We start from the raw sequence: 15,759 nt of genomic DNA, 5'->3' as shown, positions 1-15,759 counted from the left end.
TATTATAAAAGATCAAGGTCCTTCTATGTGAAAAGATATTTAAAAAAAAACTTTTGAATTTGGTCTTTTGGAATAATTTCCCTTTACTTCTCTCTTCGAGTCCTATTTTTTTGGTCAAATTCATTGAGTCCTATTTAATATATTTACAAGAGTTAGCTTTGGTTTTATTTTGATCTTATTTGTAAGATTTGTCTTTTTCCTCTCATTTATTTACCTCTATGTATTGATTACTAATAAATTGATTGAATTAGATTTGCTTAGTCTAGTTAAAAAGGAGTGATATTAAAAAAAATATAAGACAAATTTTTAACAAATTAAATTAAATAACCAACTTATTTTTTAATATACGTGAATTAGGTAATAATATCTTACCATTAAGATGGGAAGCATTAATTCACTTAAATTAAGTTCCAGATTATACCAATAATGAAAAAAAAAAATTCAAGATATTCAGTTCACTCGATAAGACAAAGCAAACTACAAATGTATCTTTCGTTGTGTGCGCGCTTTTGCAGTATATATAATTTCCAGTCGCTGCATTTCCCAGAAAAGTTGGGAAAGGGCGTATGCCCAATTCCCTACGTCGCCAAGTCACTTTTTCCATCTTTCTATCACAATTTTGGAATCAGGAAAAGATAACTATTTTTAAAAAAAAAAAGTTTTCTAAATTATTATTTATAAATTATAATTAATAATATTTAATTTTTTAATAAAATCACGTCTCATTTTAAAAAAATATTTCAGACAATGGTCAATAGAATCTTATTAAAAGTGCCACACTTCGTCACATAAAAAGAAAAATATGCGATCATATATATTCTTTTTTTTTTCTGATTGGAAAATCCGGTTCATCTTATAATTAATTTCTTGCCATTTAATGAATAGACGTTCTCACTACGCTGGGTTTGTTCATATTATCGTTCAAGAGACGCAAGCAAGGGAAAGGAAATCTATCAGTTTAGTGAATTCTGGTCGCTTTTGACCTTGAAAATATCTATAAACGATCAATCCAAGCCATCTCAAGAGTTCCTCCGAATCACTGATTGATTTGGAAATGCCTTAAACACAGTAAATCCATGGCTTCCAATTCCAATCTCCTTCTACGAGCAGAGCAATCTCATGCTCAAACTCCCTTGGTCACCTCAAATTCAGATCGAAACGACGTCGAAGCAGGACAAGGCCGCCTGAGGCAAGGAGATGATCATGACGAACCGGAGGAGACTCAGCTGGATCAGATGCTTCGCCGGATAGAAACGTTTCTCGCATTGCTTGGATGCGAGCAATCGTCGTCGTTGAACTTGGCTCTGTCTTGGACCTCTTTCATGGTGATCGGCGTGGTAGTTCCGCTAGTGGCGCTTTTGTTCGGCGACTGTTCCGACTGCGAGGGTTATCAAAGGAAGGACTTCGAGATAGAAATAATTGCTTTTCAGGCGTGTCTCGCTGCCGTCTCCTTGCTCTGTCTCTCTCACAATCTGCGCAAGTATGGTCTAAGGAGGTTCCTCTTTGTTGATCGGTACAGTGGAAAACTGATGAGCTTGCACGAACGTTACGTCAAGCAGGTTTTGGTGAGCAAATTCAAGCCTCTAAGCTGTTTGCTAGTTGCGTGTGGCCAATTTATGTGGAATCTTGAATTTTCTTGTTCATCGTCTCAAGCGGAGGTGTAACGATATTGCTTGAAATTATTTAAATTGTTAACATTAGGGCTGCACAAAAGACTGGACGGCACTGGACTTCACCCTAACCCGAAGTCCGGTCTCTTTCATGAAAAAGACTGGGTTAGGCAACCCGTAGTCCAGTCTTGTCCAGTAATAACCCGAAGATTAACAGGACCGGACTTGGTCCATAGGACTGGGAGACTGGTCCTGTCAGTCCAGTACTCACTTAGCTTTTTTTCCCTCTTTTTATTCTATGAGAGGCAATAATCCATTCCAACATAATAAACTCAATTAAGATAGTAAAAATACTTATAATAATAATAAATCCATAATAATTTCTAACAATAAGAAAAAAATATTTTTGTTATAGTCTAAATTATTTAAATTTATAAACTTTAATAAAAACAGTACTCAAAAAATTCAACAACACTATATTACAATAACAATTTAGAAACAAACTTAATAAATCTTTATGCAATCATCTCCTTAGCATCAATTACACTTTAAACATTTGTCAAAAATAAATTAATTATAATTATAATAAAAAAAATTAATAGGACTGGACTGGACCAAGTGGTCCGGATGCCTGGTCTCTTGTCCAGTCCAACCCGAAAAATAGTCTGGTCTTTTTAGTCCTTTTGGTCCTGAAGGACCAGTGACTATACAGACCGAACAAGACTGAGACCATCTCGGGTTGGACTGGACCAGACAGGACTGGGAGACTTTTGCACAGCCCTAGTTAACATCATTCAGTAGCTAATAATAGCGTTGCGAACATCTGAATTGATGTATGGCATGAGTTCCTCGCTTTGTTGGAGTATTTCATCAATTGAAATACTCTATCAATTGCTTAAAATTACTTAAATTGTTAACATAATTCATCAATTGGATTATTTCAATTGATGAATTCAAAATGAACTTTCAATATTTGAAGAAGCATAAGTTAGATTCCGATAGTCGATCATCCCTTGTTCTGTGATATGTTAGTATGCCTGCGACTTGAAGATGTGTCGCTGTCAGATTTTGGTCAACTAAATGTCACCCAGTTTGTTTGCTTAACATATTGCCAAATCATGTGAATATCAATTTTTTGATTTCGTGTTCTTGGAGTACTAGATATAGTACAAACCAGAGTTCAATTTCTAGTTCTCTTTCACTTGGATGCCCCTCTTTTGTTTCCGAGTTTGTCAGGCGATGCTAAAAATTCTTTCTCTGGCCTTAGGAGTCTTTTCGGTTATTTGCTCTGTGGGGATCGACATGTTTCTTTCTGAAGACTATTCGAGAAATCATTCGCCTTTCGCACGTAAATCATGAGTCATGGTGGCCTTCGTTTGCTGTTTCAGTAGCTTCGATCATATCCTGGACTTATGTGTGTACGATCTCCCTATTAGCCAGCACTTTGTTTCACTTGATCTGCAATTTGCAAGTTATCCACTTCGATGATTACGGGAAGCTCATACAAAGGGATTCTAATGTGCTCATTTTCATGGAAGAGCACATTCGATTACGCTATCATCTCTCCAAGATAAGCCACAGGTTTAGAATCTATCTTCTTCTAGGGTTCTTGGTTGTTACAGTTAGCCAAATTGTCACTCTGATACAGGTCACAGCATATAGTGGAATAATTACTTTTGCAAATGGTGGAGATTTTGCTGTAAGTTCAAGCTTTAATATCCCCATCATACTCCATGTAGTTTGAAGAACTTCCCATTTTTGTTATTTTAACCAGCCATACTTTAGCCATTTTGATTGAGATTTAGAACTTTCAACCTACGGTTTATACGAAAACGGCCATTCTTTCAGGTTTCTACACTCGTTCAGGTGGTCGGAATCATTATTTGTCTGCATGCAGCAACAAGGATTTCTCACAGAGCTCAAAACATTGTTTCACTTGCGAGCAGATGGCATGCTCTAGCCACATGCGCCACTCCCGATGCGTCTCAATTGAGAAGTTATGCTAGTACCGGTAGCTTAGAGACAGCAAACCATTTGAATTCTTTAAATTTTAATTCCTCTGAAAGTGATCTAGAATCCTTGGAATTCAACGTGATGCCTACGAATAGCCAACTGGCTTCTTACATGTCCTCGCATCACAAGAGACAAGCCTTTGGTACGTAACTAAACCACAGCCTGTCTCCGTAGTGTTTGCTTATACAAGTCAGTTGTTTTAATCGGTGACTTAACTGACACGTTTATACAAACACCCAAGCAGTGAAGATTAATATCGCAAAAGCTAATTGCTTGATAATTTTACTACCCCCATACGTACTCAGGGTCGCAAAAGTACTATTCTGATCTTTTACCTCCTTCGCGAAAGTTTCTTTTACGATGTCATGCTTGATCTTCTATCAGACTTGCCTATATTATATCATCTATTTTGAAGTTGGTAAATTCTCTTCTGTAGCGTAGTTGGAGGTTGCCAATATTTTGTAAGAGGCCTCATATATTGTACTCTTGATATGCAGTGATGTATTTACAAACGAATCCTGGAGGAATCACTATATTTGGATGGGTAGTTGACCGGTCCCTTGTCAACACGATATTTTTTCTTGAACTTACTCTGGTTACTTTCGTGCTGAGCAAGACCATATTATGATGATGTATGTGGCAAATCGGTACCAACGGCGGGCATTATTGCATCTTAATTGTGAATCATTTCACGTGTCTTGTAGCTATTTCTCCTTATCATTGCATGTCAAAGTGTGATTTTCACAGTCAAAACTGAGGCAGGAACAGGATTGGTAAAAGGATATGATCGGAACAGGACGATGGTACAGTTTTGGAGGCCTTCCGATAGGGATGAACTATGTCTAAGTGATTCAAGCTGATTCCGTCGAAAGACAAAACTTGGACCGGTCGAGCTTCATAACCGGGCTGCATATTGCACAGAGTATTCTATCTATGGTGATCCAGCCCGACCCAGGAGGTATTTCGTTTTATTATCCTCGTTTTTCTGTACACATGGATTGATTCCGAATTTTCTTTTTTTTTTCAAAAAAAATGTCATGTAATAAATAATCTTCATAATTATTATAGGAACTTCTAATAATTTTAATCGTTACTTAAGTTTCGGTTAAAAAAAACAAAACTTCTTAAATGTTTCTAAGATTTGATATATAAATTAATTTGTGGGCGCAGTCCCAGCACCGATGGTGGTTCGGTCGTTTGGGGTGGGCTGGTGGAGTGGAGCAGTAGAGGGAGGGTGGGGAGAGGTAAGGGTGTTTTAGGTTTATACGTTCTGAGAAAAAAAAAGCCCGAACCAAGCAAATATGTTCATCAAAATTTGGGGCTTATTCAATTTTTTCTTCTAATCCATTTGGTTTGGTTTGGTTGTTAAGCAATTTGATTCTGTTTAATTTGGGTTTGAATTAAGTTTCAGTTTTTTTTTTTTGAGATATTTTTAATAATCAATATATATGTGTGGGAATATTTACTATTATTTTTAAACTATTATTAGTATTTTCAAAAAAAAAACTTAGAGAAAAATAGTTTTTAACAATTATTTAGCACACTTGACTATTAAAAACTAATATATTATCCTTAAAACACTTGATTATAAAATTAAAAAATTATCACAAAAATTATAGATAATATTTAACTAACTGTAACATATTTTAAACTAGTAATTTATAGATAATTAATTTTTGGATAGAGAAATTTTTAGACAAATTTATAAAAATATATAAAATAGATAGGATAAGGCTTAGTTTAATTTAGTTCAAGTTTCAAGAGACAAGAACTTAAATTAAATCGATTCAATTGATTTTTTTGCTAAAATTTATTTATAATCGGTTTTAATCATTTTATGTCAGTTTGTTTTAGTATAATCAATTTGAATTTTGAACAGCCTTAGTGGAGAGTGAAAAAATTGATAAATGATATGATTGTTATATGTTTTGCCTTTTGGGGATTAATGATAACTTATGGATATTTTGTTTGATGTTCAAAACGTGACTTTTGAGTAATATTGAGTAAGAATCAAATTATACCTAAATTCAATTAGAATAACACAAGTCGTCACAATTGTAATCAATGGTCGTTAAAGAAAGACATTATAAATTTAATTGCTGGCTGTGGAGAATATTGCCCCAAAAGTACACAACTGAATTAAAATGCTACTAGCGATGCTTTCATATATTAATGCCTCGAGCTTTGGTGAAAATTGTTCTATAGAAAATGTTACATTTATCAAGCAGAATATATCACTTCTGATGTAAACCTTTTCTTGAAGCTACTGATGCTTTCACATTTTTAAGGCCTGGATTTTGCTCCGATACTACCATTTTTTAAGTATGCAGATTCCTTGAAAGGCATGATGCGTTGTGAAGGAACATCAAATAAATGACTAAACGGTCTACATTTTCTATGTGATTTTGTACAGATGAAACACCCCTGCAAAAGAAATGAACTGGTGCCTTCTTTGGGCTTTTCAGGCCAGCCCAAACCTTAGTTGGGTTACAAATTTGACCCAAGTGTTCAGCAGCCTTGCAAGATCGACATAAGTGACATCTCACCCGCTGCATTCATTCCAAGGTTACATTGGCATCTCAAAATATAATTCTCCAGCTGTTGTACGTTCAATTCGTATGGCTTGTCCATTTATTTATGGGTTGCTCAGTTCAGCATGCATGAGGCATTTATTCTTGTTAACACTAATTAAACAAATGTTTTCCCCAGAACCACCTACACGAGTCGAGTCTCATTAATCAAAGCTTGATTGGCATGGCCTCTACAGAGAGCGCTAAAATTTTATAACGTAGTTTGATATTCTCAGATTGAACGCATTTATAGAAGCAAAAACAAGTCATCTATTTTCCTTGTCTAAAACAAAACCCACAAAGCTTGATGGCGGGCTCTAGAACAAACATAAATGTCCCCTCTAATTATTGGCGTGGATTGCGGAAATATAGCAAATACATTAATTGACTGACTAAAAATTATGACAATCATGCACAACTGCCAGTCAGCAACCTGCGCTAACTACACCCCTCCATCGTGGTACGTTGACATGCTAGGAAGAATGAACGTAATAAACCAGGTATGGCATCACACGAGAATGGATTGCACCTCATCCCAACAGCAACAGGCAAAACGTTAGAATTAAAAAAGAATGATCAACTAGTGAATAAAAATCAAAACTGCACAAATTAAGCAGCATTCTGCCATTCAAAAACTTCTATGCAAATCATCACAAAATCATCTTGGTTCACCCTTACATTCATAGTTATAGCAGAACAATCACGATAAGTGTCATTACAGTCATTTGTACCCTTGGCAGGTAAGGTCATTACTAAGAGTTTTTCATCAGAGGACTTTGCCTGTTTGGGAAGAGGTAACTAGAAATTGATCATATTTGAGTTTGAATGATTTGCATTGCATCCCACCTCACAAGCACGCACCATCAAGTGCAATTATGTTTATACCATGTGACAGATTACATAATAGCCACAGGCACACAAAGTTTAGACAAGAACCACATCAATTTTGTCAAAGCTTTCATAAATCTGTGTAAAAATGTTTATAAAGCTCAATTGATAGTTATATATATGTTACATTCTATCTGTACATTAGAAAAACAGCATTAAAAAATTTCAATAACAAACGGTCTGGGTACTGCAGATATCAACCATGACACGTAGCAAAACTTTCATCACATCAACTTGAACTACACCTTACCACTTACTGCCTCAAGAATGATATTAATCCAGTTTTAAGACAAAATTTGATTGATAATATATGTCTTCCAAAATAATTACTCTAAGACTTGTGATAAATAATCCACAGAAAAGCAACAACTTTCCACCATATCAGAACCAGCAAACAAAATAAAATATGGAACTTTGGGAAATGTGAAGGATGCATATTATAGAGAAACACCTTATGTCATAAGCGTATTTATTACAAGTTAATTGTGAGAATATCGTATATCATCCCATATATTTTGTTCTCCATAAATTGCAGGGTAAAGACGAATGGCTATCTTCTATTTCTTTAAAAAAAAAAAAAAACTGCAGCTCAACATTATACTACCTAGATAGAATTAATTAAATAGGATGCATACAAACGTTATTTCAGAGTTAAAAAATGTTCCCCCCTCCATCACCTTGCCATATATTAGCCCAGATGACAGCTCCTTTCCATTTCATCAACCACCACGAAAAATGTAAATAATAAAATTGAAAAGAAAGTCCATCCTACCATCTTAAAAAGTATCAACCACAGTCCAAGCACAAGTGACCTTCTAAACCAACCACATTAGGATACATTGAGAATGGTGATTTCCCTTAAGTGATAACTATCATTCAGTCGTGCCCTAGACCAATGTCAACTAATCAGTTCCACCCTCAAAGCTAACAATAGAATTGCAACATCACATAATAATAGGGCATGCACAGAAAAAGGAACAATTTCTGATCTTAAGATTATGCAAGAACTTCATAAATACATTATAACAAACCAAGGTTTGTACAGTACCTCTAGAGAGCCCGAAGGAACAACTAATTGATGTTCTATAAATTCCAGGGTAAACGAGTAACTTCCTCAACCTGCGTGCTTTGATACTGCAGTGACATTTGCAGACAAATGTCATAAAAGAATTCTTGTAGCAGCCCAAACTTCAATTTTCCATTAGTACAAACGACATGAATTATTTTCATTTCATTTCAATTCTTTTAAGCAAGTAATTTATTTTTAGGTACAGCAACATACACAGATGATATAGTGAAAAGACGCAGCAATTTATTTGGTGTTAGGGAAGGAGGATGAATCCAATATAGTTAAATAGGATCCTGAATGGATGGAAAATTAACAAACGGCTGGAGAAGTAGCTAATTCAAAGAACTCATAATATAGGCGCTCTATTGAGATGAGGACCTCACTTAAGGCTAAAATGCTGAAAAAAAGTTATAATTATATATCTGGGAAAAGGGGGTGAAGAAGAAATGAGTAAAAAGGCCCAAGAGTCATGACTGTATTCAATAAAAAAATTTGACCAAGATAAATAACAATAAAAAAAAACGAGAGCAAGGGGAAAAAAAAAACAAACTCGAGCAACCTATCCAGTGAATGATCATTGAGATCTTGACATCACAATTCAACCGGCACCAGCATGAAAAAATAATTCATCATAGTGTGAACTGATTAAAAGTGTACAATCCACAATACTTATATTTGTTTTCCCCCCAAGGGAGGTGGAAAATCAAATATGCTAGGGACTTGGTGTGTGTTTGGCTATCCAGTTAGAGGGCTCCAAGTGACTTTCTACCAACCTAGTTTTGATATATGCTCGTTTGGGTGACTCAAACTATTTCCAAATGAAATATCAACCCAAAACTTGTTTTTGCAGATGCAAAAAGAAGTTGCTTTCAAGAAAGTGGATTTACCAACGCAAACTGGGCTTTAGAAATGGATAGCCAAACACACTTAAATTTCCAGCAGTTCATATCTGAAGAATTAAGAGCATTTTATATCCAATTTACATACAGTGCATTAGCCAAAGCGACCTGAAGTTGTTTAAATATAATAGGTAATGGCATGACACAAATTAAACACAAAGCTGAACATCATAGATATCCTCTTGAATTGTCCTAATTATCAAACGCTACGTATGCAAGTAACATTTCTGCCCAATCAACCCATCTCAACAATCTGTCTAACGTATCAATTAGTTTGTACACACAGAAACAAAGTTGATGACCAGTCATTAGTTTTTTTAAAAGAGAAATCTCAGAAATAAGATCCACTGGAGCTGACCTTTCGTTTTTCATGAAAATAAAAAAATTTAGTATTAAACAGAACCCAAACCATGGGATCATGGCTTATCCAATTAATGACTTCCACACAAATAGCAGCCTTGTGACATTGATAATCCTCAGCCAGGATTGTTATGCAGAAAGGATGAGAAAAATTCTAGGCACATTGAGTAATGATACTCCCACAATCAAATTGCTCACAAGACAACTTTATTTGCAGTCGTTTACTCTGTACATAGCCAACAACCCAACTCTTCTCAGACACAACTGTAATTACCAACCAATATGGTCGTATGAGTAGCATCACTCAATTAAAAAATACTGATCATGTGCCCGTGCAAACAACATTGGTTTATGGACAATATACCTCATGGACAAATAAAAATAATCCATATCCCTTAATATCCGAGATATTAAAGGAATACATTACCTTTTAAGCACAATGTTACTGTCAATTTCTTCAGTGAAATGCAAGAAGGCCCTCTGCCACTTCACACCAACAGTCTCTTGCAAACACAATATTAATATTAAAGAAAGAAAGAAAAGACAGCATCTAGAAATTCCATACTGTTTTAATACTCAAAATCAGATAAAATTGTTTACAATGATAATGGAAATATGTTACATACACAAGTTTCAGCAAAAACTGACTTTTCCTATTTTAAAATAAGGCAGCTATGCCACACCTTGTGCTTCTGGCAGTGTTCCAAGTTCGTATATATATGATGGCCAAATCAGGCAGGAAATTGACCTGAAAGAATTCTGGATCTGTGGAGGTATTTTTGGCCAACGATCCCAGGAGGTAAAAGAACACAAATTCTCCGCAAAAATCAAGTGCCTGCTAAAAAATCAGCACAAGTGATTGTTTAACAATGTTTGCAACTTCTGCTCAGTACACTCTCTCACCTCATCCATGAAAACAATCAGCGGAGCATGTTAGAATGATTATCAAGGCCATAGCTTTACAGAGCATGATTCTCAGCCAAAAATACCGCCAGTCCCCAATTCACCCTGCTGCAACTCCTTTCTACGCTGCTCCTCCAAAGGATCAGGGCTTTTTAATAGTCTTCGGGTCCGCCTAATTGCAGCATAACAAGCATCTATTAGTCAGATGAACATTTAAGAGGAAGAAAGGTACTATTAATACAAGTAGCTTCTTACCTCTCTTGAGCATGTCGAGCAGGAAAAGTAGGCATGAATTCTTTAGACTTGGGAAGAGGAACTTCACGAAACCACTCATGATTGAGAGCTTCTTCAGCCGTGATCCTCTGCATATAGCAGAAAGTCTTACCAAGTCAATGGAAGTACTGAAATATTTGCCAAATAAAGCCAGAAAATTAATGTATAAGACCCTTTTACCTTTTCAGGGTCATAAGTAAGAAGCTTGTTCAACAAATCAAATCCAGAATCAGAGAGAACTGGAGAACCAGTGAATGACGTGGCAGGAAATTTTTTGCGCAGAAGGTTATACCTGAAAGGAACATTTTGGCAGTTAATTCAAACTAACAAAGTCGTGTAACTTTAAAATTCACCAAGGGAGGCCAGATAGCCAGACCAGAACCACCCAAAGTTCGAAGCCTGGGAAAACAGTGGCAAAAAATAAGAACCACGGAACCAAAAAGCAATGTTATTAATAAAGGAAATAACAAATACTTACTGATGCTTGACAAAATTGACTTTCACTCCAGGTAATTTAGAGAACCCGGGCCAAATTGTTTCATTTGGTGTCCCAAGAGTACGGAAAATCTAATAACGAAACAAATGCTAATGGATCAGCAGCCAAAAACCTAGGGGCGCTAATAGTTAAAAGGGAGAAAACGTAACAGCAAGAACTTAGCAGGTACAAATAGAAACTAACTAGGAAAACGTACCTTGTCAATTTGATCAAACTCAGTCTTCCCATTGAATAGCGGTTCTTTGGACAATAGCTCACCCATTATACAACCCAGAGACCACATGTCAATGGCTGTCGAATACTGTTTTGTCCCCAGAAGTAGTTCGGGTGCCCTGAGGAAACAGATAAAGTACCATTAAGTAGATGAACTCTAGAAGAGAGCATGGCAAGAAACGTGTTGAATCAGAGAGCAATAAAACCAGTAACACCACAATATTAACAGGATAACTTCATTAGAATGTCCATCATAAGCACAAAATACACAATCATGAATTCTTGAAGAACTCAAAAAGTATTGATCCAGATGATAAAAGATAACATAGGTAATAGCAATTTTTACTGCATAGTTGACAGAGAATCAAGGTTATATCTTATACGATGTGTCAAGAATGACAAAATGGCAACAGTTTCAACATTTAGGAGCAAACAATAATATGACAAAGAAGAAATTGCGCACAAATTAACGTGTGAAAATTAAGGAAACGACAACAAAAAAATGTATGTAAGAACACTCACCTGTACCAAAGAGTAACAACCAGGTGCGTGTACGTTTTCAATGGACTCCCATACTGACGAGCCAACCCAAAATCACAAATTTTTAACTCACCCCTATTATTCAAAAGCAGGTTAGAAGTCTTCAAATCCCTGTGAAGCACCCAGTTGTCGTGAAGATACTTCACGCCTTCTAAAAGCTGGAGCATAAGGCACTTCACTTCACTCTGGCTGAATGGCTGCTTCATTGCCTCCATTAGTCCTTTAAGATCATGTTCCATGTATTCCATCACCATAAAAATACTATCAAGGTTGCTACCTACCACTACTTCTTTAACATCAACTATAGATGGGTGGTGAAAAGAAAGTAGAATATTTATTTCCCTAAGAGAAGTCAGCGGAAAGCCCTCTTTTTCCTTCTCCATCTTTACCTTCTTCAACGCCACAATTTCCCCAGTCTTCTTATCTTTGGCCCTATATACAACACCATATGTTCCTTCATCTATCTTGTTGAGTCTCTCGAACTCATCAACACTTCTACAACCCTGAAGCATGTTGACAACTCTTTGCGGTGGAGCTGGGGGATCTGGAGTCTCCCTTCCATCATCTTCATTTTCAGAAGCAGTATCCGAGTGGCTAACAGTGGTTTCACTTTTAACACCTTGACCATCATTTTCCATATAGTCATCCTTATCAGATCCAATACCAGCATGATCATCCCCAGTGGAGATTTTACCATGGCTACCTCTTTCTTCAGATTCAGATGATTTAGCTCTAGCTCCTTCGTAACCATCTCTTTTTGATTCCTCTGGGCTCAACAGCTTGTTTCGTACTCTGGTATTCAATATCTCTGGCGATAACCTCCTCTTCTTTTTAGAAAATTCATCATCGTCATCTACAATTTCACCTTCATCGCCAGGAGAGTTATCCCCAGCTGCCCATCTTGAAGATGATATATTATGCATTGGAACATAATCGTCACCCTCTTGCTGCTCAGCCTCCTGATCATTGCCCAAATTTTGATCCGGTGACAAAGGAACCACTCTGACAGTAGACTCGGTATCAACATCCTGAACTGACTCAGAGGACAGAGGACGTTTAACTGCTGTAGGCAACTCAAGACTATCAGTTTCTCTATTGTTCACGGGATGTATCTCCACTCCACCAAATGGAGCATTAGGTGACTGACGGAATGCTTTTGGCAGTGGTGGTGGAGGAGGAAGAGCAGTCAAAGTTGTGGACACCTTAAGTTTGGATGAACTATTGACTTCTTTGTCATCTTGATCCCACACTATCGGTGAAAATTTTCTTTTCCTCTCCACCGGAGACAGCGCCCCATTTTTTTCAACCTTCGCGACCTCAAAGCCTTTCCCCTGAGGTTCTGATTCAATAGCTTCATCAGAGCCACTGTCGCTGGAAAGCTCACCTGGCTCCCTATCCGTTGCCTTGACAGAAAAACCACATTTTTTGGGACCAAGGCCACCACTGCTGCTCCCCGAGTTACTCCTACTTGAAGATGAATGATAACTCCCATTCATCGCCTCTCTCTCCCTTATATCCTTCTGTCTCATTCTAATTCTATCTCTTGCATTCGTGCTCCGACCTCTCGCATCATCGCGGCTACCAGTCCTAATCCGATCGTAATCTTCCTCAGAATTAGCATATCCCCGCCTTGAGACATCAAAATTGGACTCACGATCCCTAAATTCATTGTCGCGATAGCCTCCATGTCTCCCAGCAGCCATAAATGTACCTAAATGCTAACTTGTAGGCAAAACCCCTGATCCCTCTCCAACCAGACGTAGGATTTCTGCTTGCGAAACCCTAAACCCAGAGCACAGAAAACTCAGCCTGGAATTTCTAATTTGAGGAACACGAATAGGCGTAAATCAATTAGAAACCCTAACAACGAAGTCAGATCCGATAACAATTCGATTTCAGACAACCACGCCCTTGAAGATAAACAGAAGTCCTACGGCGACGCTACTGTGCAGTCAAAATCGACGGGTACAGACAGGATCAGATATGAAAGCCTAGAAATTCAAAGATATCGAGAGGGGGGAAACGAAAAATAAAGAGATATTAAACAGTGGTAATCATTGGAGTTGATCCAGAATCATCGATCCTCGCACTAAACAGGGAATGATAAGCGAATTGAAATGGCTTACGAATGATAGGTAAAGAGCGACAGAGGCAGGCGACGGGGAGATAGAGGAGAGCGACCTTCGTCCAGGGAGGGTGAAAAGTAGGCGTGACCACGCAAAGAAAAGGAAGCACGCGGACTTGCTCAAAACGAAAATCCAAAATAAAAGTACATTTTCATTAAAGTCCAGTCATGGTAAAAGTCGCAGATTTGGGCCGGCCAAAGAGCTATTCCATTAATTGGGCTTACTATGCCTAATAAATCCTGACCTTTAGATAAATTTAATGACTTTAATATTAAAAAAAATTAATCTTTTAATCATTTAATTTTTAGCTTACTTATAATTCAATCAGTCAAGTATGACTCACAATAATTCAGTTCCTCCATCATAATTCATTGTGATTCAGTTCCTCGACTTTTAACTTACTTATAACTTGGTACTTATTTTCAATTTTAAAAAAAAAACTATCCTTATCAAATAAAAGGATAAAAGAAATGCTCATATTTTGTTCTAAAATACCATCTTCTTACTCTTTTGATTTGAGATCTAAGCTAGCATAAAAAATATAACAAAAGTTGAGGAATTAAGTTATAAATGAGTCAAAAGTTGAGAAACTGAGTCATAGATAAGTCAAAAATTAATAAATTAAGTCGCAGCAAATGATACTTGAAGGACTGAGTTACAAGTGAATTAAAAGTTGAATGATTAAAATATTTATTTTTCCTTTAAAAAAAAGGTAAAGGACTTTTATAACAAAAAAAATTAAATTTTTTTAGGAAAATTACAATTAAGAACCATTGGAGACAATTAATTGCGCTGCAAGAAAAAATAATTTTGATATTACTCAGCAAAATCAAAAGAGCTAAGTTGAATTAATTTTTTTGTGAAAAAGACAAAATCCCCTCATATGTGTGTGTGTGTGTGTGTATACACTCTTTTAACAATAAATCTCCATTCAGGAAAAAAAATTTCATTTTTATTTTAACAACAATTAATTCTTTTATTAACAACTTTAAAAAATTAACTTAATGATAAAAAAGAATAACTATTATGATTTGGTGAACAAATTCCTTTTGGATAAAAACAAGTCTCATTTTTATTTTAATAACAATCAATTCTCTTATTGACAATTCTCAAAAAAGTAACTTAGTAGTGAAGAGAAATAAGTGTTGCGATTTGGTGAACAAGCTCATATTTAGGAAAAAAATAAGTCTCATTTTCATTCTAAAAATAATAAATTGATTAAATTCCTCCATTAACAACTACAAAGTATTAACTAGGTAGATAGGAATTGTTGTAATCCAGTAAATAAGTCTTCATTTAAAAAAAAAAATCTCATTCTCATTTTAACAACAATTAATTCTCCCATCACAACATATATACATTAGGAATAATTTTATCTTTTCACAACAAATCCATAACCAGTGTAAATTTAAGGGACAAGATTACTAGAAATTAAGCTTAAAGAACTAAATTGACAACTAAAACAAACTTAAGAACTAAAAGTTACATCATCTCAAATTTAAATTTAAATCTCGAAGCCTTAAGTTCCATTTCACATTTTAATAAAATATAATCGTGAATGTCTTTTTATATATAATTATATTTATATAATTATCAATGGTTAACACGCACGCACACACACACAATAATATATCTCTCCAGTAATTATAAGTCTTTGAGGCAACCTCCAAGAATTGTACTGTTACACTTGGCCATGAATGTGCTTACCATTTCCGTCACTCGTTTCCATGTTCAAGCGTTTTTATATGATTTTGTGTGAGAGGTATGGTAGGTGCCTTTATCAGCCACCAACCCCTCTG

At 36.0% G+C, this 15,759-nt stretch overlaps 2 protein-coding genes across 12 annotated transcripts; one reads left to right on the top strand and one right to left on the bottom strand.

The window, feature by feature from the left end:
* Nucleotides 1–807: 807 nt before the first annotated feature.
* Nucleotides 808–6,307, top strand: LOC129292971 (uncharacterized). 3 transcript variants are annotated; one of them, XR_008589071.1, is made up of 6 exons: nucleotides 808–1,565; nucleotides 2,878–3,309; nucleotides 3,459–3,765; nucleotides 4,121–4,581; nucleotides 4,794–4,867; nucleotides 6,037–6,307. XR_008589071.1 is itself a non-coding variant. In XM_054930729.1 (4 exons), exons 1-4 carry the CDS (start codon nucleotides 1,077–1,079, stop codon nucleotides 4,249–4,251), a joined length of 1,359 nt encoding a protein of 452 aa, XP_054786704.1. In that variant the 5' UTR covers nucleotides 808–1,076; the 3' UTR covers nucleotides 4,252–4,716. The 3 variants fall into 3 exon arrangements, 1 of the variants encoding a protein (XP_054786704.1); XR_008589070.1 differs by lacking the exon at nucleotides 4,794–4,867; XM_054930729.1 differs by lacking the exons at nucleotides 4,794–4,867; nucleotides 6,037–6,307 and having other exon boundaries at nucleotides 4,121–4,716.
* A 132-nt stretch (nucleotides 6,308–6,439) lies between these two features.
* Nucleotides 6,440–14,067, bottom strand: LOC129292970 (cyclin-dependent kinase G-2). 9 transcript variants are annotated; one of them, XR_008589066.1, is made up of 9 exons: nucleotides 11,817–14,067; nucleotides 11,278–11,413; nucleotides 11,064–11,152; nucleotides 10,766–10,877; nucleotides 10,568–10,674; nucleotides 10,093–10,484; nucleotides 9,837–9,912; nucleotides 8,130–8,215; nucleotides 6,440–7,968 (listed from the first exon to the last, which is right to left on the bottom strand). XR_008589066.1 is itself a non-coding variant. In XM_054930727.1 (6 exons), exons 1-6 carry the CDS (start codon nucleotides 13,535–13,537, stop codon nucleotides 10,385–10,387), a joined length of 2,265 nt encoding a protein of 754 aa, XP_054786702.1. In that variant the 5' UTR covers nucleotides 13,538–14,067; the 3' UTR covers nucleotides 9,961–10,384. The 9 variants fall into 9 exon arrangements, 2 of the variants coding, with proteins under 2 accessions (XP_054786702.1, XP_054786703.1); XR_008589068.1 differs by having other exon boundaries at nucleotides 6,440–6,722; XR_008589069.1 differs by having other exon boundaries at nucleotides 6,440–8,215; nucleotides 10,093–10,244; nucleotides 10,313–10,484.
* Between the last annotated feature and the right edge of the window lie 1,692 nt (nucleotides 14,068–15,759).

Source organism: Prosopis cineraria, unplaced genomic scaffold (genome assembly GCF_029017545.1).
Source record: "Prosopis cineraria cultivar Desert tree isolate PC_DT_omini unplaced genomic scaffold, ASM2901754v1 PC14, whole genome shotgun sequence".
Taxonomy (NCBI): domain Eukaryota; kingdom Viridiplantae; phylum Streptophyta; class Magnoliopsida; order Fabales; family Fabaceae; genus Prosopis; species Prosopis cineraria.
Note: the sequence above shows the minus strand (reverse complement) of the source record. Positions and strands in the feature narration are given on the sequence as shown.